This window comes from Pezoporus flaviventris, unplaced genomic scaffold (assembly GCF_033815535.1).
Source record: "Pezoporus flaviventris isolate CSIRO_AGI_PZ_B2104156 unplaced genomic scaffold, CSIRO_AGI_Pfla_v1 ptg000015l, whole genome shotgun sequence".
Taxonomy (NCBI): Eukaryota; Metazoa; Chordata; class Aves; order Psittaciformes; family Psittacidae; genus Pezoporus; species Pezoporus flaviventris.
In genome coordinates this window covers 15,233,803-15,259,737 of record NW_026892563.1, presented here as the reverse complement: position 1 = coordinate 15,259,737, position 25,935 = coordinate 15,233,803, and the positions used below count along the sequence as shown (strand labels likewise).

At 42.3% G+C, this 25,935-nt stretch overlaps 1 protein-coding gene and 1 long non-coding RNA gene across 2 annotated transcripts in view; one reads left to right on the top strand and one right to left on the bottom strand.

The window, feature by feature from the left end:
- Positions 1-222: 222 nt before the first annotated feature.
- On the top strand, positions 223-15,563 carry ETS2 (ETS proto-oncogene 2, transcription factor). The gene is made up of 10 exons (XM_061453560.1): positions 223-563; positions 3,810-3,881; positions 7,410-7,530; positions 9,041-9,160; positions 9,601-9,801; positions 10,639-10,722; positions 11,495-11,737; positions 11,893-12,156; positions 12,843-12,961; positions 13,895-15,563. Exons 2-10 carry the CDS (start codon positions 3,810-3,812, stop codon positions 14,108-14,110), a joined length of 1,440 nt encoding a protein of 479 aa, XP_061309544.1. The 5' UTR covers positions 223-563; the 3' UTR covers positions 14,111-15,563.
- A 706-nt stretch (positions 15,564-16,269) lies between these two features.
- Positions 16,270-25,935, bottom strand: part of LOC133269373 (uncharacterized) — a 47,192-nt gene continuing 37,526 nt past the window's right edge. The window contains exons 4-5 of the long non-coding RNA XR_009743430.1: positions 24,141-24,322; positions 16,270-16,486 (exon numbers count right to left, since the gene is read on the bottom strand). This is a non-coding gene — a long non-coding RNA (uncharacterized LOC133269373). The remainder of the gene's footprint in view (positions 16,487-24,140; positions 24,323-25,935) is intronic.

Genomic DNA, 25,935 nt, shown 5'->3' with positions numbered 1-25,935 from the left:
AGCTAAGGCTGCCTGCTCCTGTCCTCAAGCCCCGCAGCACCAGCCGGGGGGGGGGAGCAAGCGTCAGGGTCAGGAGAACGACACACTCTACCGGTACCGAGGCCTCCAGCAGCGCAGCCGTAGCGACAGCCACGACAACAACCGGTCCCGCGGCGGCGAGAGGGGCCGGGCTTGCGGGGAGGCGGGACCGACAGCTGCTACCTCCCCCCGTCCGCTGAAGAGCGCCTGCGAGGGCGGCTGGCGCGGCACTGCACGGCGTAGCGCTGCTGATCGCGGCTCGGCTCAGCTTTGCACGGGGCGGCGGCATCCGCGGCTCGGCCACCAGCGCCCACACACCCGCCGCCGGGCACCCGCCTCCCGGCCCTCCTCCCGCCCCCCTTCCTCCTCCTCCGGGACTCTCAGCTGGGATCAGCCCGCGGCCGCTGTTGTTGTTGGCCGGCTCCGCCGCATCGAGGATATTTTGGCTCCCTGAGAGGCAGCGGGCACTCTCTTTCTGGACTCTTGTGCGGTGCCGGTGCCGCCGCCGAGGGACGCCGAGGAGCAAGGCGAGCGCCGGGGACCAGGTGAGGTGCGGACGACAGGAAGGGGTTTCCGCCATGGGGGGATCTTGGCGGCCGCCTGGGAGAGCCGGGCACGGCCCTCGGCTCCTATCATGAGGAACGCGGCCTGAGCGACCTCTCCCGAGGGTATGGCGAGAGCCGGCGGGCTAAGAGGGTGGCGGGAGCACCCCGTGAGGTTAACCCGGAGGCGGGCGGGCCGCGTCCGAAGCGGCGGTGAAGCGGGATGCTGGTGTTGAGGCGGCTGCGCGGCCGGCAGGGAAGGGTTAATGGGCAGCGCGCTCTGGATTTGGTTAGTACTTTAAAGGGACTTCAAAAAAAAACGCTGGGCTGAATGATTTCCCCATCTAACTTTAATGTGGGCGAGTGTGTCATATGTGCGAAAAGTCATACCGGCTATCTCGCTCATCCCTGTTCGGGGAGCCCGAGAGCTGTACGGAGGAGCAGCGCGGCTGTGTCTTAACCTATTGCTACCGAGATGGTTTGGCTAAAAGAAAATTGCCGTGTAAAAGCAAAACACCAACCAGACACCTCTCTTAAGGACAAAAAAACCCAAGCAAACAAAAAAAAACACAACCCCAAAACCAGTGGAGAGGTGGTGTGGACACTAGTATGGTTTAGTTCTCCATGGGGATGGTTCCTAGCTGAATCCAGCTGTGGGCAAGCACCTGGCTGTTGCTGAAAAGAAGTTGATCAGAATTCAGGCGTATTAGTTAATAAGTGCCTGATCCTGTTGACCCTGTTCTGGTTCACCCACTCAGCTATGCGGGGGTGTTGGAGAAGGTGTCCTGCCAGTTAAACCAATTATAGCTGGCAAGTAGCAGTCATCAGCATTAGTGGAGGAGTTGGAAGTGAGGCCCAGTCACTGCCCTAGTGTCTCTTCTGAACTGAAACAGCAGCTTTTGAAGTCCAGCAGAAAGCCGGCTTTAATCCTTTGTGTCGCAAAAAGACATACTGACATTTCAGCTCCACTCGTCTTGTGATACTCTGTAAGGGTTTCAGATCTCGGGACTGGAAGCTCATACTGCAGATGGGGAGAGAACTGATGTATGATGAGTAAGGGCTATAGAAACACATAAAAACATGAGGGATTTGGCTGGAGGAAGGAAGAAGGACTGTTAGAGAACATACTAAAGATCTTCACGTGTTATGAGACTGGAGCTTGGTGGTTAGTTTTTCGTAAGCTGTGTCGTGCCCAGGCAAGGCCACAGAACAGACAAGCAGCTTACAGTAGAGAAACGGTGCCTTGGGTTAATGAGCAGTGTCGTGTAATGAAGACTTTGTGTGAACCTTTTGTCTTAGGACCCTAAAACACTTCCAGAGAAACAAAAAAACCCACGAAGGAGAGAATTCTAGTCCCTCTAAGGAGTGGGGAGGTCCCTAACAGGATTGATGTAGAGGCCAAGACTGCACATGAAAGTGCCAGAAATCTTATTTGTAGCCCTCACTGGGAATCAGCTCTAAAATTACTGAAAACACAGATGGTGTTTTCACAAATACCTTCTGATTGGTAAGGCTTACAGCTAGCTATCCCCAGGCATGAGGGCAGATTTCGAAGGCAAAGCAAAGAGTGTTAGAAATTGCCATATACTTTTTTTAAAGCCCAGCCGAATGCAAGGATAAACAGTTGTTTAAACTGTGGCAAATTTAATGAAAAGATTAGGATGCTTGCTGAGTGAGACTCATGCTGTGTAAAATTCTTTGCTGCTCAATGAGATGTGTAATTTAGATCAAATATTTGTACATGCTATTTGAGGCAAAAACTGGCTTACAGTAGATCCTTTCCAACCCTAACTATTCTATGACTCTATGGTTGTACTTTTGGGGTAGCATTATGATGAGCCCCATACATCTGATAACAGTGAAGTTGAAATGGGCCTTTCAGGTTAAGGACTCTTGATTTTTTTTCAAGTGATCAGCTATATAAGAAGAGAAAAGGGTTCCTTGTCTTTGACTGTTGAATGTGTTTATTTTCCTCTTTATTTATATGGACAGCTTTTGAATGTGCTGTTACTTTAAGCTGAGCTTATTTTGTTAAACTCCTGATTTGCCTTCTTTTTCTGAGTTTAAGATTGTATTTCTGTTTCTCCTTGTGTTAACATAGCTGAGAGAACTTGTTCATAATAAGTGATCACAGTTTTGTAGAAATATTACTGGTGTCCTGTGTGACTACTTAAATACAAGCACACATTTTCAGGCAGTTTCTGTGGAGCAAGATAATTTAGCCCAGTGCTGTAAAGAGGAGAAGAAAAATTGTGGAGACAACTTGCCGCAGTGTAGTCTGATAAGGTATCATTCACCAACACCTGAATTACAGCATCATGATAAATCTGAACAATGGCCATAAAACTGGCTTTATTCCTTATGTTTGATCTCTCCCAAAGGCCAGTAAAAGGATATCAATCTTATCACTCTTTTCCTTAAGTGATATATGGGATAACAAGTCATACAGCCTTCACACAACACTGTTCTTGGTAATACAGGCAATCCAGTATAGCTTTAACTTCAATAATATGAACATTTTAATGGTGGTGCCATTATCAGCACTTTAAAAAGGATATTTTACTGAATAAGCCTTCTTCAATTAAAACTTAAGCCCTCTAAAGCTTTATAAATATGCTAATCCCATGTTTACAAAATGTGCGAGATAACATGGTTGGGCGATGCTTTGCCTAGTAGAGGAAGGAGGTTGCTAATAGTGGGTATTGGCTTCAGTGATTATTCATGAAAGGGTGAAAGGGTTAGTACATGAAGGTGTATCACAGTGAGCACTCTGTCTCTTCTTCCTTCATTTGAAAGCTAAAGTCCAAAGTGAATCATGATGTGTGAGCAGGAATACAGTAAGCAAAAATAGCACAAAATTGAATGGTTAAGATAATGGGTGAAAGTTGGAAAATAGAGCAATAGATTCTTGGTGGATAAAGGACTTCTGGAGGCTTTTCAGACTAACAGTATAAGGTACTAAAAGCCCTCACACTGGGTATCAGAGGCTAATCATCCTCTTGTTTGCTCATTTCATAGAACTTTAACACCAGTAATGCCTGTGAAAGGTTTTCCAGTTAAAAAGCTGCGTAAGCAAGATGGAAATTGTGCCCTGTGTGGTCGGGATGTGAGCAATGAGAAGGGAAGCTTTCCCTGGATCTCATTCTGGGAGCTGTTCCGTAGTCTGTACTGAAGCAGTCAGATCCGTCTGTTAATAAGTTTGCTTCCTAGGTAGCAAGATTTTTCATGTGACCTTTCTCATTTTTTCAGATGAGTGATTTTGGGATCAGGAATATGGATCAAGTAGCTCCTGTGTCTAACATGTACAGAGGAATGCTCAAGGTGAGTAATCTTGAGCTGTCGCCTTCTAAAGCCAATTGGGGCATCTCCCGGCTAATGTATTTATTGTGTTCTTATTAATACCATCACAGGAATTGTATGACCATGAACACAGATGTTCAGGTTTTATTTAATTGTAAGCTTCAATCTTCTAGAGTATTTCCACTTCCAGCAGAGATGTGAAAAGAGGAACTGAAATAGGAAGGTGTAAATTTTACACCCCCAACCCTCTTCCCCCAAGGAGATTCCCTCCTTCCGCCCCCTAAATTTGAAGAATTTGAAAATGAGAGATACACAAGAAATCCATTGGAGTTGGCACAGCACTTTTGCCTAAATAAAAGTTACAGGACTGGCAGTAGGGGTGGTCTTTATATATTTAACATAATGAGAGTGGCAAAGGGCTCTCCTGATATGACTGGTTAAATCTGATTCATTTCACCGAAGGAAAAAAAAAAAGTAGGTTATTCACTTACTGTATGCAACTATATGAAATGGAATTCTAATACATTGTAGGAAAACAAAGATAGTTATTAAATATATTTATCTTTCTATAGATTGTGTCTATGACCTTGTTTTGAAAGGAGCTTACAGCTGAGGACTAATGAGAGGCAAACCATAAGGACTCAGGTCTTTAAGGGCTTCCCTTCTCCCCATTTATACAAGTTGTTTTTAAATCTCAGTATCAATTTTTTTACATTACATTGATTAATGTAAACCGGCTAAAGATTAGGAAGAGACTTTCCACTCTGATTAACTTTGAGGAATGTTCATATTTTGAAGAACGAGTTAGTGAGACGGGTATGCTAACTTCTCTGATGCTTTATGTCCCCTCTTAGCTTATGCTCCTGCCCTCAACAACAACAAAATCCACAAGAGATCCCCAATTTAACAGCTGTGTGCTCTGTGACACAGTGGTTGTTCTAAGCAGTTATTTAGTATTCAGTTGTCATATAATTAAGTTGATGTAGAGTCCTGTATTCTACTGTTTTGTAGCTTTCACATTTCTTTTCATTCTGTAATAATTGCTCTTACATATGTTGAAAATCCAAATAGTACGATTGTAGGGCAAGTAGAATTTATTGTGTATTGGGTTTTCCCCTTTTTTAGTATTAAATTAAGAACCTGCTTAAACATTAATTTTTCTCCTTTTTGAAATGTGAAACTAGCACAGTATAGATTTTACTCATTCACATGCCACAGCATTTTTTCCAGTGACTCAGGATAAGGGTCAGCTATTTACACAAAAAGCAGGAGTTTCCAGATGGTGTTGAAAGAACTTGCCCTTTCTTCTAGGTACTAGTGATGAGTCAGTGCTTTTTATCTAGTAATGTATAAAGAATCTTTTACTAGGAGGTTTGGCAATTGTTATTAACATGTTTCATTTAGATGTGAGCCTTTTGCGGGTTGGCTTTGACTCTAGTTGTGGGGGTATCAACTGTACACAATTTGTCTCAGTTGGATAGTGTTCAGTGGAGATTTCTGAACCCAGTTAACTGAGGCATGGTACTGTTTATCTCTTCTTCTGTGAAGTGCATGCTTTCATAATGCGTCTACTAGGACGTATTGCAGCCTGTTATAAAATACAACCATTAAAAATATGGTTCCTTATTTCTTACTAGAGTTAATGTAACTTGGGAAGACGGGGGATGGGGGATGACACATGGCACATAAAAGGCACCTGGTGCAAAGAGACTCCAAGCCACTTGAAATTTTGTGGTGAGATAAAAAGGAAAGGTAGGGAATAACCTGACTTGGAGTATTGTATACGGTTCTGGTGTCCTCAACATAAAAATGACATGGAACTGTTGGAACAAGTCCAGAGGAGGACCATGAGGATGATCAAGGGACTGGAGCACCTCCTGTATGAAGATAGGCTGAGAAAGTTGGGGCTGTTCAGTCTGGAGAAGAGAAGGCTGCGTGGAGACCTCATAGCAGTCTTCCAGTATCTGAAGGGGGCTATAGGGATACTGGGGAGGGACTCTTCATTAGGGTCTGTAGTGACAGGACAAGGGGTAATGGGTTAAAACTTAAACAGGGGAAGTTTAGATTGGATATAAGGAAGAAGTTCTTTCCTGTTAGGGTGGTGAGGCACTGGAATGGGTTGCCCAGGGAGGCTGTGAATGCTCCATCCCTGGCGGTGTTCAAGGCTAGGCTGGACGAAGCCTTGGGTGAGATGGTTTAGTGTGAGGTGTCCCTGCCCATGGCAGGGGGGGTGGAACTAGATGATCTTGGGGTCCTTTCCAATCCTAACTATTCTGTGATTCTATGATTGTGAGGAAATGTTAATACTCATTTGTTACTCCAGTAACATAACTTGGGTTGCTTGTGCATCGTAAATGAATACTGCCGTGAAAAATCTTTGCCTTGTCGTCATCTAAATCTCCTACCTTGGCATAAGCTGGCAGACCAGTGGATGCCTAAAACAAATAAGCATTTGCAAGTTGCCTTTGTCTCCAGCTCCCTGAACTGCAGTAGCTGCTATGAACAAACTGTAGCTTTCCAGAACAATATTCTATCCTCGGGTGCTTTTACAAATCTCAGTGGCAACTTTTATCTATCCATGCCTCTAGATACTACAGATAGAGTTTTCTTGTGATAAACAGGAAAGTTGCATAAGTCGTTTTTAAGTTTATTTCTTTGTTAACATTCCCTCTGTCCCCTGAAGACTAATGTGGCTGTGGAGTAATCCAGTAAAAGTACTAATATTTCTGGCATACACAATTGACACAAGTCATGTTTTAAAGAAATAGGTTTCCAAAATATAACAATATTTATTGAATGTTGCCAACGTATTAGTAGAATCCACTCTATGTGGAACATTTTTATCAGTCCTGTTCATCCCTTTGTGTATAATGAAACTAGCAGCCTTTCACTGAGCACTTGAAAGCCTGCAGAATGTGGTAGCTGGCAAATGCAGTAACTCACAAGTATAAAAGTCACAGCAAAGGAGTAATATCTGTCTGCAGGTCCTGTAAGGCTGACTGTATGGCTTCAAGTGATATGGTTCAGATTAATTTTTTTATTTAAAAAAAAAACCAAAAAAACAGAATAAATCTACTCAAGGTCTTGCACTGGCAATTGTTTTTCCATAATTTATTGATCCTGCCTCTGCCATCAACCATTCATCAAGTGAATAGTCAATTTCAAAGGTTAAGGAAATAAGGATTTCTTTAAAATATATCTAGAAATAAATAAATATATAGCTGTACACACACATGTGCATTCTCTGTTGTTAAAAGCCTCATTTGCAGGTAAACTAAGAATATCCTTACTTGGCTTTACTGCAACCTGCAGAACATGCCACCCACCTAGCACTGTGGTCCGAACATCAAGTGTTTTGTATTAATGTACAACAAGCTATGCTATCATTGTGTTTATATTTCAAGGGCACAAGTTAGCTGATGGAGGGTAGTACTTGTGCATGATCTTCAAATCTAGGAAACCTAACCCAGGCACTTTCCAGCAGTGAAGTTGATAGTGCTCTAGCAAAATGCTCACATTGTTTATATTTTTATTTGTGTTGCTTTTCAGCGTCAACCAGCATTTGACACCTTTGATAGCTCAAACTCTCTTTTTGCTGGATACTTCTTCTCACTAAATGAAGATCAAACTCTTCAGGAAGTGCCAACAGGATTTGATTCTACTTCTTACGGTAACTCTTCACTTTGTTCCGTAGTCCAGTCAGCAGATCAGAAATTTGTGGGGTCTAACTACCAATTCATGGCTATGCTCTTACATGGATTTCCCAAAAAGGAATAGTTTAGTACACAGACTTCTGTATCCATGTTTGATTTTGCCCATGGGAGTTTTGTTCTGTGGATAGTTGCTATTCTCTGTACTGAAAAGGAATGGGAACTGGGGTTCAGTAGTCTAATAGACTGACTGTCCATGGAAGAAGCCTTAGTAGGTATAAAAACAGAACTAAGAGAATTTTAAAAATACATAAATAATTTTATGTGTATTTAAACTTGCAGCATCTCAACCATAATCAAAATGCAAGTGCTCTGCAAGCTCCTTTCTTGAAAACTGTGGTGGTAAATCCCAGTGTGTTTTACTCAATACATTAAAACCCAGGAGTGGGGATGTTTACAGATCCTTTTTTATTGCGTCTTTGTGTAGGACAAACATACCGTGAGTTCTCTACCAATCCTTGCCTAGAATCCCTGACAAAATATGAGGGCTTATCTGAAATGTAGACATTTTACCCTGTACTGCCTTTATCTCCCCTTGGGGAAGGAAAAACGCCCAACCCTCAAGCCTCTGAAAAGCACTCCTTTGTTATAATGTGACTCTAATCAGTAACCTGCTCTGGTCAGCAAAGCAAGTCCCAGCAGATATTGAGCATGGGTGTGGTAAAAATAGTAGTTAAGCATGGGCTGGTAATGAGCTCCACTTGCTGGGTCAAGTGGAGCCTGTATACAGTCTAGGAGAACAAGAAGAGCTGCACAGCTTCATGAACTAACTTGGAGTCTGCCAAGTTCATCACCTTTTTATACCCTGCCACCGTTACATGACTGGTGCAGCAGAGCTCCTCCAAATGCAACCTGCACGTGAGTTCTTGGAGGCTCTCAAATGTTCAGGGATGCAGTTGTGAATTGCTGAAGTTGTCTTCAAATTGCCCTTAGCTTAATGGTCCTGACCAAGAAGTATCAGTAAAAGGCTTCCTAATCTAAAACACTGCTTTCTATTCCATTGGAATAAATAGTGCAAGCTGGTTCTTCACAACCCCACTGTCAGTTACTTAGCTCTCAAACTAAATGAAGACTGGTGTTATAAGAAAGTCTGAGGTCAAGCTATAGATGACAAAATGGGAATAAGCAGTCTTATATTTCCTTAAAAAAGAAAAAGTAAAGTTTCCCTGCAAGAAAGGCCCTTTATGTAAGTACTAAGAGTAAAGGAGGATCATGGAAAGCTGCAAAACTTTAATTTAGCATGATGCAACTTCTATCCAACTAGTAGCACAGAGATTTTAGCATTGATATATTAAGTCAAAGAATATACCAGAAAATCATTTATGCTGTTTGTTTCTGGGTTTAAAATACCTAGTTTCCAGCATCCTTTTCTTATTCTTCAAATAGTGCAGCAAAAACCTGTCACTCCTTTCACTGGCCTAAAAGTTAATGTATTTTTTTTTTTCCCTCCACCCCTTTTGTTTCTTGTAGAGTCTAACAACTGTGAATTGCCTCTGTTAACCCCATGCAGTAAGGCTGTGATGAGTCAGGCCTTGAAAGATACTTTCAGTGGTTTCACAAAGGAACAGTGTCGGCTGGGTATCCCAAATAGTAAGTGTTTTCTATTTATAAGCTTTTTTTCTGTTTTTAATGCTAAGGAGGAGGCTGAATAGCGTCTCTTTCAGAAGAGAAAGAATGATGTCAGTAGGAAATACAAGAATGGATCCTATGTGAATCTGGCACCACAGCTTGACTTGGAAAGACCAGACTTAGTAGTATTAAAAATGGGTGCATGAAGAGCTCATGCTTTGGCAGCATAAGAGAGAATCAAGTAAGCTGAGGACATCTCTGATTACAAGTGAATGCAGAAGAACAATAGAGGACTGTTTTTCAGTTTTGCATTTTTTTTTTAAATCAGAATAGGTTTATTCTGAATTCATTCAAAACTAAGTAACGTGGGTAAACAGTTTTGTTCATTCACTGCCTTCTAATGAAGATTATTTCACAAAGGTCAGGAGTTATTTCTAAATGCTCGATACTTTGTCTTGCAGATCCCTGGTTGTGGACTGAACAGCAAGTTTGCCAATGGCTTTCATGGGCTACTAATGAGTTTAGCTTGGTAAATGTGAACTTCCATCAGTTTCTTATGAGTGGCCAAGACTTGTGCAACCTGGGCAAGGAGCGTTTCCTGGAACTGGCACCTGACTATGTGGGTGATATTCTGTGGGAACACCTGGAACAGATGATAAAAGGTAATTATAGAGCCAGAAAGCTTTTGTTTTAAGGCTCTTCTAATAGAAACACAAATGGGACTCTTTCAACACTTGTTTCTCTATGAAGGGCTTTTATTACATGTGAAGACTCAAAATGAACTTTAAAACTTAGTTCTGATAATGCTTTTATTAACCATTAATAAATTCTTGATATGCAAAGCACATACAGATATCTGCAGAAGTTTTTCAGTATTCAGTCTGAGTACTATTGTGGTCAGATTTTATTTGGAGTAATTATTGAAATGAGATTAGGATAAGACTAATACCCCATTTAAAAAGATAAACAAGAGTTGCACAAAATTTGTTCAGTTCTCATTACAAGTTTCTGGTTTTGTTCTTTTAATGTAGTGTTTTGAGGTAATTCAGTGAATGAATATCAAAAAATCAAAGACACCTGTAGGTGTCTCGGGTGAACACTGATGGTATTGCTAAATCCCTACATGCAGTGCTTTGTGAAGTCCATGGGGTTTGGACTGTAGCACTTGGTAGTTGCAAACATTAAAGACTTGGACTTTAAAATACACTGCAGTTATGTTGTTTCTAAGTTTTATGTTAAAATTCAATTGGAAGGATGGTTTTCAAGCCTGTTGGAAATTGGTTAGGTGGTTTGGGTGTGTTTTTGGTTTTTGTTTGTTTTTTTTTTTTCAAGAGAGAGGGTTCAGTGGAGTGTATTTGTAAAATTCACGTGAATGATGACCCCAAAATACTCATGAGAGTTGGAAACTTTTTGTGGCCCACAGGTCAGATACATAAAAGTAAAAAAACAAATTAAAGTTTGTTTTGGTTTGTTTTTTTTTCCCCCTCGTCTCTCTCCAGACAGCCAAGAGAAGACACAGGATCAGTATGTGGAGAATTCTCATCTCACCTCAGTTCCTCACTGGGTCAATAATAATTCCTTAAGTAAGCATCTTATGAAATTTGACGTTTTACATCTCTGTTTACTGTAATCATGTCACAGATCCCAAACAAAAAAGCACACCAGAATAGTCACTGTGCTTCAAGAGAGCACTTGATTTCAATTGCTATGGCCTTTTTTCCTAGTATTATTTAATTGTCATCTAATTCATATCAGAAGTCTTTTGAAGAGCAAAGGCTTTGAGAAAATCAAATTTCCTCTTGGTATGCCAAAGCCTACATCTGTGGAGCAGAATGACTGCTCCCACTTCTAGCAAACACTGTCAAAAACTAGCATCACTGGGGAGCAGTAAGAGCTATATTTAGGCTTTTCTGAAGACTCTGGAAGTGAAATTTACCTTTTCAAAGTGTGTGGGACGCAGTGCTAGCTCCCTTTGATTAGCGTTGTATTTCATTCTACCATAGTCAATCTTCAGCTCAACCTTACTACGCCACTTAATGATGAGGGCCTTACTCAAAACCATTTAAGCTTCTTTAGCTTTCTCTGTACCCCTGTAGTTTCCTTGAAATACAAATAATACATGTATTTGTGATCAGCAAGTTACAGAGGGAGATTTACAGAATCTGATGTGGAGCCCATTAGATGGGGATCTTCTTATTGACTTCAGTAGATCTGTAGCATCTATCTTTCTCTTAGGTATTCATGGGTAAATAATTTCTTTGTGGCACAACTGTAGTGAGGTGCAGGAGGTTTATTAGTGTGTTTAAGGGTCTGCAGGGCAAATCATCTAATTAATTCTTTTATTTCTTTCTTCAGCTGTAAATGTAGATCAGAACTCATATGGTATGCAAATGCCTGGATACCCTAAAGCCCTCAGTTATCCCAAACCTAGCCTCCTGACTGATGTCTGTCAGACTTCCACAGGACCGAATCTCCTTAATCCAGAGCAAGAGTTTTCATTGTTCCCTAAAACCCAAGCAGATGCTGTTGGTGTCAACTACTGTGCAGTAAATCAAGATTTCCCAAGAAGCAATCTGAACTTGCTCATAGATAATTCTGGTGAGTTGTTATCTGCATAACCATGGGTCTGAGGTCATATTCTGTATGGCTTTTCCTCCTTTCCGTAATTGATATATACAAGCTGGATTGAGTAGGATAAAAAAAAACAACTAACCAAACCCAACACTGTTTGTTTGTTTGTTTGTTTCATAAAGGTAAGCTTAGGGAGCATGAATCTAGTGACAGCGGTGCGGAAAGTTATGAAAGCTCAGATTCAATGCTACAGTCCTGGAACAGCCAGTCGTCATTAGTGGATTTACAGCGGGTGCCATCCTATGAGAGTTTTGAAGATGACTGTAGCCAGTCCTTGTGTCTGAGCAAACCTACAATGTCTTTCAAAGACTATATTCAAGAACGAAGTGATCCTGTAGAGCAAGGGAAACCAGTTATACCGGCAGCAATTCTAGCTGGCTTTACTGGTAAGTAGTGAAGCAAAATGGTCACTCCTATTCTTATGTAACATCAGTATTCTCTATTAGTATGGACTTTATTGATAGTTGTAAGGTATGCCTTGCAATGTAGTCAAGAGACCACTACTCATAAGAGTAATAATTTTAAATGTTACTGAAGAAAGTATCATAGATCCATCCATCTAAAGCAAGGAGAAGCAGGTGTGCCAGAGCACTTAAAAATCAAATGCACTTTTTGATCTGTCTGAAAAAGAGGGAAACTTGGAAATAAAACTACCGTACTTGAGAGTTTCTGCAGGTGTTGGCTTGCCTGTTAAGAACTTGTTCCTGCAGTCCTTGCCGAAATCTGTTTTTGCTTTAGAACACTTGCCAAGCCAAGGACTGCAGGACAAGCCCTGGAGCTTTGAATGCAGCTGATGGGAAGCAGCAGTGAAGGTTAAGGAATCCATATGAAAGGGAAAGCCATACCTTGTGTCAAATCCTGTGTTTCCTTGGAAAAGTAGACTTTTCATTTTAACATGTATAGGATCAGATTTGTGTTACAGAGAAAAACCTTAGGTTTTTTGCTAAAAAAAAAAAAATCACAGTAATGCAAGATCTACCCTGAGATATGAGTATGGTTACATACATTGGTTATGGTAAGAGCTTGCAGAAGTATTAATTGTGGCTTCTCCCCACCCTTTTTTTCTCAATAGGCAGTGGACCTATACAGCTATGGCAATTCCTTCTGGAGCTACTGACTGACAAGTCATGTCAGTCATTCATTAGTTGGACAGGAGATGGATGGGAATTTAAACTTGCTGACCCAGATGAGGTATGTGGCTAACTGTGATGAGCACAAATATTTAAGGTCTGATCCACCATCTGTGGGCCTAGTCTTTATTAAAGCATTTACACGATCAGACACTTGCTGAAATCTCATCTTTATGCAAATGCTTTATTGTACAGTCAGGATTGCTGTGGAATGTTTCCCCCTCTCCTCCCACCCAAGGATATTAGCATTTGGTTGTAGTTAGGAGAGCACATTTTATAGCTTGAAATGTAAAGGTAGTATACTAAGTTTGTTCTTCAGACAGTGGAATACTGTAAGATTAGTTTACTGGATGTAGTTGAATCAACAATGCCTTAGACTGCCCAAAGGCATGGGGAAAATGCCTTCTGCCTGTTGCTGTTCTTTTAGATACACAGTAGTGCCACTTTTGAAGTATTTTGGGAACTAGAGCTTTAGTCATTAAAAATAAGCAGAATGCATTTTCATTTTCTGATACTGTTACCAGCAGGAAAGTTATTGTATCAAGGGATGTGATACAAAGGCTTTATATAAAAAAGAAAAAGGGCAAGAAGTCATTGACCCCAACAAACTTCATCTCATTCAGCTTCCAGTTAAAGACCTGTCCTGTGCTGCTCAATAGCAAATTAACAGTTAAATGGTGCCCTCTTGAGAGAGGAGAGACTATATTTCCTGTAAACCTGATCTCCTTAAACACATTTTGACCTATCCACTATCAATAGCTATCCTTTTCGCTGATATCAGCCACTTTCTCCTGAAGCTGCGACTGATAATTTCCTGGGGTATGTTCAGTTGTGGGATCAGTCACAAACTCTTCTCTTACCTGAGTTTGGGACATCCAAAGCAAGTAAAACGCTGTGACTGAAAAAAGGCTTTGATAACTGTTTATCAGCCACCGACTAGAAGAACATGACTTGAATAAACCCTTTGCATGTCGCTTTCTTTTCGGACTGCCAGGTGGCACGGAGGTGGGGAAGGAGAAAAAACAAGCCAAAAATGAACTATGAGAAGCTCAGCCGAGGCCTACGCTACTATTATGACAAGAACATCATCCACAAGACTTCAGGGAAACGCTATGTGTATCGCTTCGTGTGTGACCTGCAGAACCTGCTGGGGTACACAGCAGAGGAGCTGCACGCAATGCTGGGGGTGCAGCCCGACACGGAGGACTGAGCCCAACAACGTGATGCTGCAGGGGCGAAGATCACGCGTTGGGACTGTGTCTGGGAACCGTCTATAGTAGTCAGTTCTTCTGGCTGTTCAGATGGCTGCAACTGTTGGGAAATAAGGACCTTACCCGATTTTTTTGTAACCAGGGAGAGCTGGAAGGAAGAGGCCTTATTTCATCGGTAGCCTTGGGTGTTGCCATGTCGGGCACTTGAGCAGCATGGAAGTCAGCACAGACCCTAGCTCTGTCATGAAGATATGGAAATGCTCTCAGGTTAAGCATTTCAACTGCCTGTACTGCCGTATGAAGTGTTTTGGCTACTTTCACTGCCATGAAAACTGGGTTGGCTTTAAAACCAAAGGTTGGATGAGAAACCAGTGATGCAGCAGAACTGTTGCTCAGATATTTTAAAATACCATTGTCCTTGCTTACATGTAATACAATGCAATTTATAAAAAAAAGGCAACAAAAAGAACCCCAACAAAGGTAATTTATTTTAAATGAGCAGTAAGGAGAATTGATATTAGTTTTGTTCTAAAGCACGTTTTATGATTATTGTTATTATTATTGCTCCTCCAGAAATGTGCTGCATAGGTACATAAACACTCTGTGTCCAAAACCAGATGTAGCAACCATTAACAAAAGAAAAGACCCTGTAAAGAAGGGAAGGAAAATTGTACCATTTCAATATTCAGTTTGTATATATTCTGTGATTCTTTTTGAAACTCTGTAATGCTCCTATTTAACAGATACTGTATAGTGTAAATTAAACTAATTGTGTGTGTGTTTTGAAATAGGATGAATGTAAACTTATCAAATGGAGTTTTTTCATGTTTGTCTAGGATATACAACCTTCTGCAAATATTTAATTGGCCTGAGAGACAACATAAGTGCTCAGTGTGCATGCATATGGTATGCCTACGATATGAAATGGGGGGGTGGGGAGGGAGGGCTGGCTCAGTATTTTGCCAAGACTGAAGTTGGCAATTCTTTGTGCATTTTGGCATTTTTACAAGACACTGATGTTATATTCTGGGACATAAAGGGCCTGTTTGTGGTTTCTTCTGTAACTGAAAATGAAAATATTAATATGGCTAAAATTACCTTTTTTCTTTATAAATGGCATCTGTTTTTCAACTTCTATGCATGTCCTCTGAAAAAAATTTATATACAAGCCTTATTTTTTCAGTTGACTTGTCTCTTCCTGCAGTTTATCCTGTATGATTAAAATATGAATTCTATTTTTGGAAATAACTGTGACTCCTTTTCAAAGATCAGGAGGGATTTATGTAGCAGCTATTTTTACTGCAAAAGAAAAAAAAAAGAAAAAATTCACTGGAAAAATGTACTTTGTAAGAAAGCTTTATTTTTTATCTGAGCTTGATGTACATTTAATTGTGTTGTACAGTGTGAGAGGTTTTAAAATGAGCCTTCATTAAAACCTCTTGAATAAGAAAATAGTGTGTGTGTGTGCTCTTTGAAACTTCCCAAATTAGAGAAGTTCCTTTTTTTTTGTTTATTTGTTGGTTCAACCATTATCCATCCAACCAACACCTTCAGTCTCTGCAGGATTAAAAAACCCCAAACAAATCCACAAACCACCACCCAAACAGCCAAATTTACACTGGTAGGGAGCTTAGTGCATAGGCTGATGGTTTGGGTTGGAAGGGACCTTAAAGCTCATCCAGTTCCAACCCCACTGCCATGGGCAGGGACACCTTCCACTAGACCAAGTTGTTCAAAGCCCTGTCCAACCTGGCCTTGCATGCTGTTGGGGATGGGGCAGCCACAGCTTCTCTGGGCAACTTGCACCAGTGTCTCACCACCCTCACAGGGAAGAACTTCTTCCTAATGTCTAATCTTAAATCTATCCTCTTTCAGTTTGTCCTGTCACTACGTGCCCTTGTAAGTCCTGCTCCACATTTCTTGTAGGCTCCCTTTAGGTACTGGAAGCTGCTGTAAGGTCTCCACGCAGCCTTTTCTTCTCCAGGCTGAACAACCCCAACTCTCTCAGCTGGTCTTCATAGGAGAGGTACTCCAGCCTTTCTATACTTTTCTCCATTCCTCTATCTTACAGAAAAGTAGGAAATACGAAAACATTTGCTCTTAAGCACATATTTAGAAAACAGTAAATGTGATTATTAATAAAAATGGTGCTTCTTTCTACCAAACTGTGGCTGTGTCTTGATGTTGCTTTCAGAGTAGTCACCCTGTTTTGGCAGTATGTTAAAAATTTGGACAGAAAGGATGTGGGTTTTTTCTGAAGATGTGCCTTTCTAAATGGAGGGAGCTGAAAGAGTAGCTGTGAGTCTTGCAGCATGGTCCTTGGACTTCCCTGAACAGTTGCAGACACCGTCCTTCAGCCTTGCTTTTCATTGTCCCTGTGAAAGAAAAGAAGCTTCCCACATCATTCCTCCTTTCACATCCACCACTGCTGCAGGTTTAGATGCATCTCAGTGGGTGTTAACCCACAAACTAGTCTCACACTAAAGATTAAGAGGATGTAAAGGCATAGAGAGCTGCACTCCCCTGAGCTGAGCCAGAGCTTGGCACCAAGTGGAAAAAAATCCCCTCAAACCAACAAGTTTTCCTGGGCTTTGGGTAACATCCTTAAAAACATAGTGCTACGTGTTACATGCCTTTCAGCTGTGATCCTAACAGGGGAAGATGCCTTATTTTGCAGGAAATGTACGGTCAGTCTGTCACAATGAATATGTTGGTTTTTTTTTCCCTGTGTGTCTTTCTCACGCTGTGGCTGCAGAACCCTAATCATCCTCTCAACCTGTACAAGTTTCATTTTCAATCTGTTTTCCCTGAACAGAGAACTGTTTCTCCATTTAGACTGAAAGTTTAGTTGCCTCTTGAGTCACAACTTGAGTTGCCTCTTGATCAATGCTAGCTTCAACCTAGAGACTAAAGGGAAGTTGTTTATTTCCCCCCCTCAGCAGGAAAAGAAATTTCATGATAACAGAAGCAATGAAGCATCCTGAAACGCAACCCATGCTAGTGTGCCTTCCAGAGGCAAAACCTGGTATCCTGTACTGGGTCAGGCCAATGCAGTGGTCCAAGTTGCAACCCAGTGTGACCCAGAAGACAATTATTAAAGGGTATTTTGTCATAGCACACACAGAGAACACCACTCTGTTTTCTCAGCCACCCGGCATCAAAGAGGCTGTTGAAAGCAGTCTGGCTAAATTCTTCAGGACATGCTTCTCTGTCCTTCCAGCTGCCAGCTTTCCTCATGAGACAGCAGTCAAAATAAAGTCTTGCAGTTGGCACCTACCCACGGTTGGCATGTCACCTCTAATAACAAAGTCTGACTTCAAAGCCTTCTTTGCTCTCTTTTAAAAATTTATTATTTTTTAAATTTGGTATTTTTTAAAAAGGTAAGATCTCATCCTAAGTAAAGCAACACCTCCGGGTTGGGGAATCTGTGAGCCACAAACACTCCATGTCGAGGAGGCTATTCTGGGAAACATCTGCCTGCTGCACCCTATTCTTACACTCGCCTTAGGTCTTAGCTTTCAGCCACGACCAGGCACAGGTTAGGAGCATGAGAAATGGGGCATATGATGGATCATTTATCCCAGTACTATATCTCCACCAATGGGAGGAAGATTGACTATACCTGGCCATTCTCTGCTCTTCCTTTTCCCATGTGATCCCCCAACACCCACCACTCTCTGCTGTCTTGTCCTTAAGCACTGGAGAGGAGCACCTCACCCAGGGGCTGAGGTAAAGGTACACCATGATTTTGCTCAGCATCAAAACAAGCACCCTCTTTTGCTCAGCAACAAAAAAAGTACAAACTCCTCTCAGTACCCTTCCTCTGGTACCTTACACTTTTTTGGCTTTTTGGCAGTCACTGCACATTGAGCTGATGATTTCAGAGAGCTGTCAGTGATGACTTTCAATTCCATTGCCTGGTAACTATTTCCTAGTTTAGCATCACATACACTCTATTTGGGTTATATGTTCTTGGGTATATTAACTTTAAATTAATCTACATTGATGCTCATCTGCCATCTTTTTGTCAACTTTTATCATGTTGTGAAGTCCTCCTGGAGTTCCTCACCAGCACTGTGGTATTTGACTATTCAGACTATTTGGTGCAATCTTCAAACCTAGAGGTCCTCTCATCAGCCTGGGATTTCTGGCCACATTAGAGCCAAGGTGGCTGTTACTATGGTAAGGACCAAGAGGGCTGCTGCAGGATTCACCCCTTCTTCTCTTTTCAGTTCCCAGTTCCTCCATAGGTTTCTGGATGGCCCCAGGTAAAATATCTAAGACTGAGCCTTTCTGACGTGGCTGCTGCTATTCTAGTACAAATCTCATTCACTCACCCTTATGCATGCCACTAGCAGCAACAAGCTGGTGTTCTGCCAAATCTCTTTTGGGTTTTCCCTCTCCATAAGTAGGTTTTGAACCATCACTCTTGTGGTGCAGGACCATATCTGGCAATGAACAGGATCAGCAGCAGCTTGTTCAAAGTGGAAACAGAGCATCTGGTCCTCAGGAGAGTTCAGTAAAACTCTCTGAAACTGGTACTCTATAAATGCCAACCAGATACTGGAATTTCTTGTATTTTTGCTAAAAAAGCCTCATGGAATTGAAAACGAAGCAAGACCTAAAAACAAATTTACATGTTCACAGCACTAGTGGAAAGCCTTTTTGATGCCCTCTCCAAGGATGGTCCAAATTTTGGCAAAGAATTGCCAGATCTCAGCCATTGCAGTTCATCTTGTGTCTCATGTTTCTCTTTCTCTCTGTGTGAAGCAGAGCACTAGTTGAACTGTCTGTGTTCACACAGCCATGTGACTGCAGCAGTGCTTCATATGCTAGACACATGAACGCTCAAAACACTACAGAGGGAATAAAAGGCATCCCTGTAAGCAAGAAGAATTAAAAATTCAGGCTAGGGTGCACGATCTTTGAGGAAGACCTCCAGCATCTCATTTGCAATGTGTGCCATGTGATGTGCAGTCTGGAACCACACAATAAGGGAATTTATTAAAAATAAATAAAATAGGTTGGCCAGTGACAGCATAATTTGCTCTGTGCAAACTGAGATTTTCAAGTGATAAGTCTCAGTTATGAATAGGAGAGTTTTAAGATAATTCTGTGGTTTCAGGAAGAAACATCATCAGATCTTGCCACTTTTCTCCTTTCTGCCTCTACATCTCTTGGCATTTACAATAAAGTAAAGGAGCTTAACAAAACACAGTGAATAACAAGTATAACAAGTATAACGAAATCCCTGCACATGCAAAAGGGTGTGTTCTTTGAAAGATGCTCTCTAGATAATTAGCAAAATAGCCCAAACTCCTATATAGAAATTTTGCCATAATATTCTGCATCATGAACAAAAATGAGAGAGGAAATGGAGAAGACCTGATTCAGAAGACCTGAATCCCCTTGAAGCCTGCATATCAAAAACCTATTTGTTCAGTATTTTCTTCCACTGTTGTGTGAACACAACCACAAAAGAAAACAGGTTTGTCCATGCATTACTTAATGTTCAGCGTTTGGGCCACAGAGGGAAATCCAGAGCCCAGTGGGAGGTGGGTAAGTTGAGACTAGAGGTTGTAGTTTGGAAACAGAAGAGGGCATCACACTGAGTGGTTAACCCACTCCAGGCCATCACCACTGTGTATTGGAGCTGGCTAACCCTCTCTCCTAGACCCATCCCAGGTATGTGCACATGGAGCTAAAGGCAACACACACAGGGACTAAAACCTGCAGTCCCTCTGGAAAGCTGGTGGCCATACCCTTCCTTTATGGAAACCTGGGTATGGGCTCGCCCTCCTGAGCATGGCCAGGGGGGATAATGGTGGAGCAACAGCTTCCATCCTAGTTCATGTACCTGTAACTTGCTTGCCTCCATCGCAAGGTCTGGGGTGGGATTGCACTGCCATGGGAGAGTTTCCAGTGCCCATCTCCCACCTTGGCCCTATTAGTGAAGTGCAGAAAGGGAGGAAAGTGTTTTCCATCAAGCAGAGGCAGTTTGAAACTCAGTCTCAGGTATAGAGACCAGAATTCCCCCTCTCCTTTAGCTAGATGCTTGATTATCAGACTAAAGAGACCTGTTCCCACTTGTGCTGCCTCTCTTTGGTCGGATGAATCTTGAATCAATCTTATCCTTTTTCCTATTTCTTTTTTCTATTATTTTCTTTTTACCCTGACAGAAGGCAAAGAGCAGCCTAGCAGATGCAGTTCTTCCATTTAGCTTCCTCCCATTTGCAGGGAGTTTTTGTTCTCTCACAGGGTGCTTTTTGCCCTACGGAGGAAGATGAGCTCTTCCAAAAGAAATATAATTCCTCCTACATGCCTTTGAACAGACCTGTTTGTTTGTTTTTCCCTATCTCGAGTGTTAGCCCCTGGGAGATGCCAAGAATCCAGGTCCCTTGCTGAAGTCAGGACTGGGTCCCAAATCTCCTGCCCCACGGGCTGCCTACCCCATAGCTCAATTGACCATTGCCGCTTGTGAGCCAGCAGGGACAGTTTCTGCGTAAGGATGAACTGGCTTTGAACAGTTTCCCCAATGTCCTGGGCACAACACTCCTTTTCTTCCTCATCAGGACTTTACGTCTGCTCTGCTGGCTTCCCAACTTTTTTTTTTTTTCCTTTTAAACAAATACAGGCATCGTTGTTTATGCAGGGAAAATTCCAGTTTCTCTTAAAGGGGCTTTGCCAGGATCTAAAAGCTCGGGATACACCTTTTCCAGAGGCAGCACCTTCCAGAATTCACACATTCTTCCTTCTCTCTTTCATACACATGAACAATTTTCATTACACATTTTTAAGCAATCTCTAAAATCCCCAGCTAGATCCCAGTGCCGTGATTAAGTCCCAGTCCCATGACTTATGCTTGCAAGGAAAGGAGATTCCTGCCAGTGAGGAGCAGTGAGGCCAGTCCCTGTGCAGTGCTCCCTGTTTCTCTGCCTACTCCAGCCTTAAACAGCTCAGGAACAGGGGATTTGTCATTTCCCTTGGAGAAGCCTTGTGCAAACTTTACCCATACTCAGAGAAATGCTGTTTGGTTTTATGGTGTCTGCTGCTAAGTCCCAAACACTACACTTCTCCAGTGGATCAGTACTACTAGTTCTCAGTGCTGGTGTTGCTATCACTTCCATGTTATCAAGCCTTGAAGACACAGTCCAAAATGACCCTTGTTAGTGATAAGCCCAGAGCTCGGGCAATTCTGTCCATAATTGTGTGACTACCCAGGTCAGCCATGTGCAACGACTCATTCAAAAAAGAAAACTCCATCAGTGGAGACCACAGAGGTCCATATATGCTCCATCTGCCCTTCCTAAATGAGTGAACATTTCCACTATTTGAAGTAAGAATATGTTTACCAGAGCACTGGTGGTGCTGCCAGCTCTGCAGAGCACAGCAACCAGAAGAGCCAGCGCAAGACAGCCTCACAGGGCAGAGCTTTCCACTGCAGTGTGATTGGGCCCTAGATATTCATATTTTATTACATCCATTTTTCTCCAAGAAATATTAAAATGCTCTCACTATTTGAAGGGAGAGGGGACTAAAACACACAAGCTGCCTAGCTATCCTCAAGCAACCTATCAAACAAAGCAATAAACTATTAGCAGGCAGAATGGTTTTAAAAGGACCTACAGCATTTTCAGGCCGTCAGGGGAAGAATAGGAATAGAAATGATTCTGAAAATTATTAGTAATGCCTTAACAGCTGCCTGTTAATATCTCCCACAGTATTCTCAGTCATTTGCACAACCGAGCTGCTGCTCCATGCCAATTACTGTCCCTGTTTCCCTCCGCTTGTGGCGGATGTGCAGAGGATGCAGCTGAAATGAGAATTAGTATACTGAGATTCTGCTGCTCTTGCAAATCTCTGCTGCAGCAGTAGAGGCGGTGTTAGGTAGAAGGTCTCCCAGCTCTTCCCATAAGGCTCTCCAGAAATAGAGTTTAAGCATGGCTCAGATAAGGAACTGGCCACTGCAGCTGCATTTTTACGGTTTCTTCACTGCAGGGATTAACTTTTCACTAATGGGGCTGCAGGGGACCAGTGGGAGCCATTTATGTCATGCACACAACCCAGACACTCTAGGGTTTGTTCGGTTTGGGTTTTACCTCCTCTTTCACCCCGTGGTATCACAAAGTGCCTGCAGTGTGTAACTCTATAGCAATGCTTCATTACCATCAGCAGGTTTGCCTCCTTATGGATCTAATGTAACCCCTAAACTGGCCCTGCTTTAAGCAGAACGTTGCACCGGAGGTCCCAGCCAGCCTCACTTACCTTACGTCTTGGTCCTTTGCTCATAAAGGCCCAACTCACCCCAGGGTTATGGCACAGCAACAGGAACAGATGCTGACAGCAGCCAGCCACCTCCTGACATTGTTTTCACCCAGCTGCATAAGGCAAGTTTGCCATGCTGAGACAGGGAGTCTGTAAAATTTGTGCCTTGGCACCTCCTCAGTGAGTTGGAAATGTTGAAACAAACACCTTATAGAGGGTCCTGCCCTAATCTGAGGCCTGAGATCTGACATGATGGTGGGCAATGCCAGGTACCTGCATGGGACTCCTGGTCATGAGCTGCATCTGCAGATCAGGAGAAGTCTAGTGAAGGAGTCCACATAGGAGAGCTGGTTCGCCAGTTGCTCACAGAGGCCCTTGTTTTGCTTTGGTTTTAAGTCACCAGGCTAGCACAGGCTTTTTCACCCAGCCAGCCAGCCAGAGATCTGCAAACCCTAAAGCAAGGCAGGGAAAAGGGGGAACATGGCTTCTGCTTTCTCACTACAGCCCAGCAAAGACTTCCCCTGCCCTGGCTGCCACCACTTGACTTCTCTTTTCCCACAGTGCTTTTTTTGCCCACTTACAGACAACAGGGATGGGGCTGGGAATGTGAGTGGAAAGTGGGTCAAGATCCTTATTGTTCCTTGTTCCTGTGTGTGGGTGGTAAGAGAAATATGAGAGCTTCTCCTTAGAAGAGGCCTCTTTGGCCTGGCTATAAATCAGAGCAGCTTCAGCAGCACAATCCAGGAAACACCCAGAGCTCGTTGTCGTTCCCCCATCAATGTCCCCTCATCTCCTTGCCCAGCTCCAAGCTCTCTGCCCTCTCCAGCTCATTCCTGCTCACCCCTGCAAGCCAGCACAAGGGGCAGGAAGGGAGGAGAGGGGAGAGGCATTGCCTTCAGCTGCTCAGTGCTCCCAGAGCTCCCTGAGGACTGTGTGTGGGTCTCCTTGCAGGGGGGAGAATGGTTATCTCGTAAAAGATGACTTTATTGTCAAGTGGGATTTGGAGTAATTCTGCTCCAGGCTGGGATAAACCAAGCTAGAGGAAGAGACAGGGGACTATTGCAGTATTGGTCTTCTGATTAATTTTCCCATGTAGACAAGTCCAAAGTTGAAATAGCTCCAGCTTTCCTCTTGTCCCTGGAATAGGACAGTAGGGGCAGCAGGAAGATATACGTAAGGTGTCATTGTGGATACTTTGCCCTGTTCTGTCTCTGTGGGACACACAAGATTTTGGCCATGGGCGCAACAACCCCCAGTGCTATAGGGAAGTGGTGGATTCCTTTGCTGTCAAGATTGGACATGAAGCCATCATCCACTGTAGAAGAGCAGTGCTGGTCAGCTCTGTTTGCAAAAATAGAGGAACAGAAAGTTGTATCCGGATTAAGTCATGGATGATAACTCTGTGAACACAGAGTTCTCCACCAAGTTACAAAACACCAGCTGAGCTGCTAGGAAAAGAGTTTTCATGTTACAGCACAGACTGTGAGCTAAACATTGCTCCTTTACTATTAAAAACCAAGGAAGGTTGCAACATGCAACCACATTTACAAAATGTGGGAGAAAGTTACATCATTGTATTGTAAATGTCCCTACTATTTTGGCTCTGGAGGCCTGCACGTCAGGACCAAGTGCTGAGCTCTTGAGTAACCATGTGTGTCAGCATACGGAAAACATTGCTAGAGATGCAACCACATCACAAGTAGAAGTCACTTACAACTTTTTAAGTTTTTAATTGTTCTAAGTTTACTTTCTCTGTCTTCTTACCTGTAGTAGCAGGCTATGAAGTTTAGGTGGTTTTAAAAGCAGCCACTCCTGGCTAGCACTCTCAGGGAAGATGCTTTTTGAGCTGAAGACCTTCCTTAGTTGATTATTTTCATCTGCCAAAAAATGTATGTATAAGCCAGTTGACATGATTCGCTCTTGTGCCAGACTTATCACTGTTTCAGCTGCAAACAAAATACGTAGGGGACAAAAGTTAAGACTTATGTTTCAAAATGTTCTACTGAAAGATCTGCTTCTTCATTTCTATGTTTTTGTCCCTCCCCAATTTTGCCTAAAATGAGAACTGAAAACAGAACATCACATACTTTATGGATGAAATGTTTAATCTGATCAGAAGTAAATTGTGTAATTGGGGGTGGGAGAACAGACACCAGACCAAAAAGTAGTTTTAATTCTAGTGTCTTAAACAAAGTATATTAGATCTTTATCATCCTTTCTTTTTAGTTACCTAAGAGCGCATGAAAAGATAAGGAGTTGTAGATATTTTCCTTGCTGGAGATGGGGGTTTTGTGCATGCTGTGTACAAAGCAGTTTAAGCCTTTTTTTTAATATGACATGTTTATGGAAAAAAATTACTTACATCATCGTGTTTCTAGTTTTAATGCAAATTGGCTTTCATATTTCTGGAAAAGACAAATAAAACCAAGTCAACGTAGCTCAACCCAATGAAAGTCCTGACAGTATATCTGTTCCTCAGCTGTATTCATCTTTTTCATTTCTCACAATACAGTATCAGTCATTGTTACAGACTCCAAGTCTGGACAAGGCCTGAATTTCTATGGAAAAAGACAAATAAACACTGATAAATCTAATTTAGGGAAGTAGTCTGTTCTTTGATTGTTTGCTTATTTAAAAGAAAACAAGCAACTGTGGAGCAATTCACAAGAAAATTTCAACAGATGACTAGCAGAAGGATTCTAATTGTTTCTTCTTCTTAGATCTGGAGAGCACTAAATCTGCTTTTTAGCCTTGTGAATTAGGTTTGTGATTATTTTATTACTGGTTTTGTCATATTTGAAACTTAAGGTGGAATCATGAAGAAATCCAATTTTTATCCATGACTTCAATGACAATACACAAAGCATTGCCAACAGGAAAACCACCTGTATTTGGATGCAAAGACAAGGGCAGATTCACAACTGCAAACATTTTAAGTGTTTTCCAGGTTTTGGAAGTTATCATCTCAAAAACCATACCCCATTCCCGAAATGAAACACGCCATGACCAAACACAACTACTACTTGGAAATATTTGTGAAACTGACATCTCCTTGCTCTGCAAGATGTTGGAAGCCAGGACTGAAGATGTATAACAGCCATGGCAAACATCTTACCCTGGGCTATGCAGAGACCTCCAGACCTGATGACACATATCTATACAGAGGGAGTAAACAGTGCACATGCTAGAGTTGTGGTACAGCAGCCTCCAGGGTCCTGAGGCTGAGAACATGCTGACCTACAGCTCAGAGCACATACCCTGCCTGTGGTCATGCCTCTGTACCTAACTGCATTACTATAACACTGAAGCTTGAAACACATTTTCCTCTACACCTCACTTCTTATGTGCACAGGGTTAACTTCCCATAAACATTCACCATCACCTTCTACCTCATCCTGTGTCCCACAGTAAGGCTTTCCTCCACTGTGTCATCTGCTGAACAGCTGGAGAAAGGTCCAGCTCCTGTTGTGTCCTGGTTGCTGCAGTGATACCATCACCTGCCATATTAGCAATGCTGACATCTCTTGTCTCCTTGGTTTATCCCTGGCCATGGCTAGCA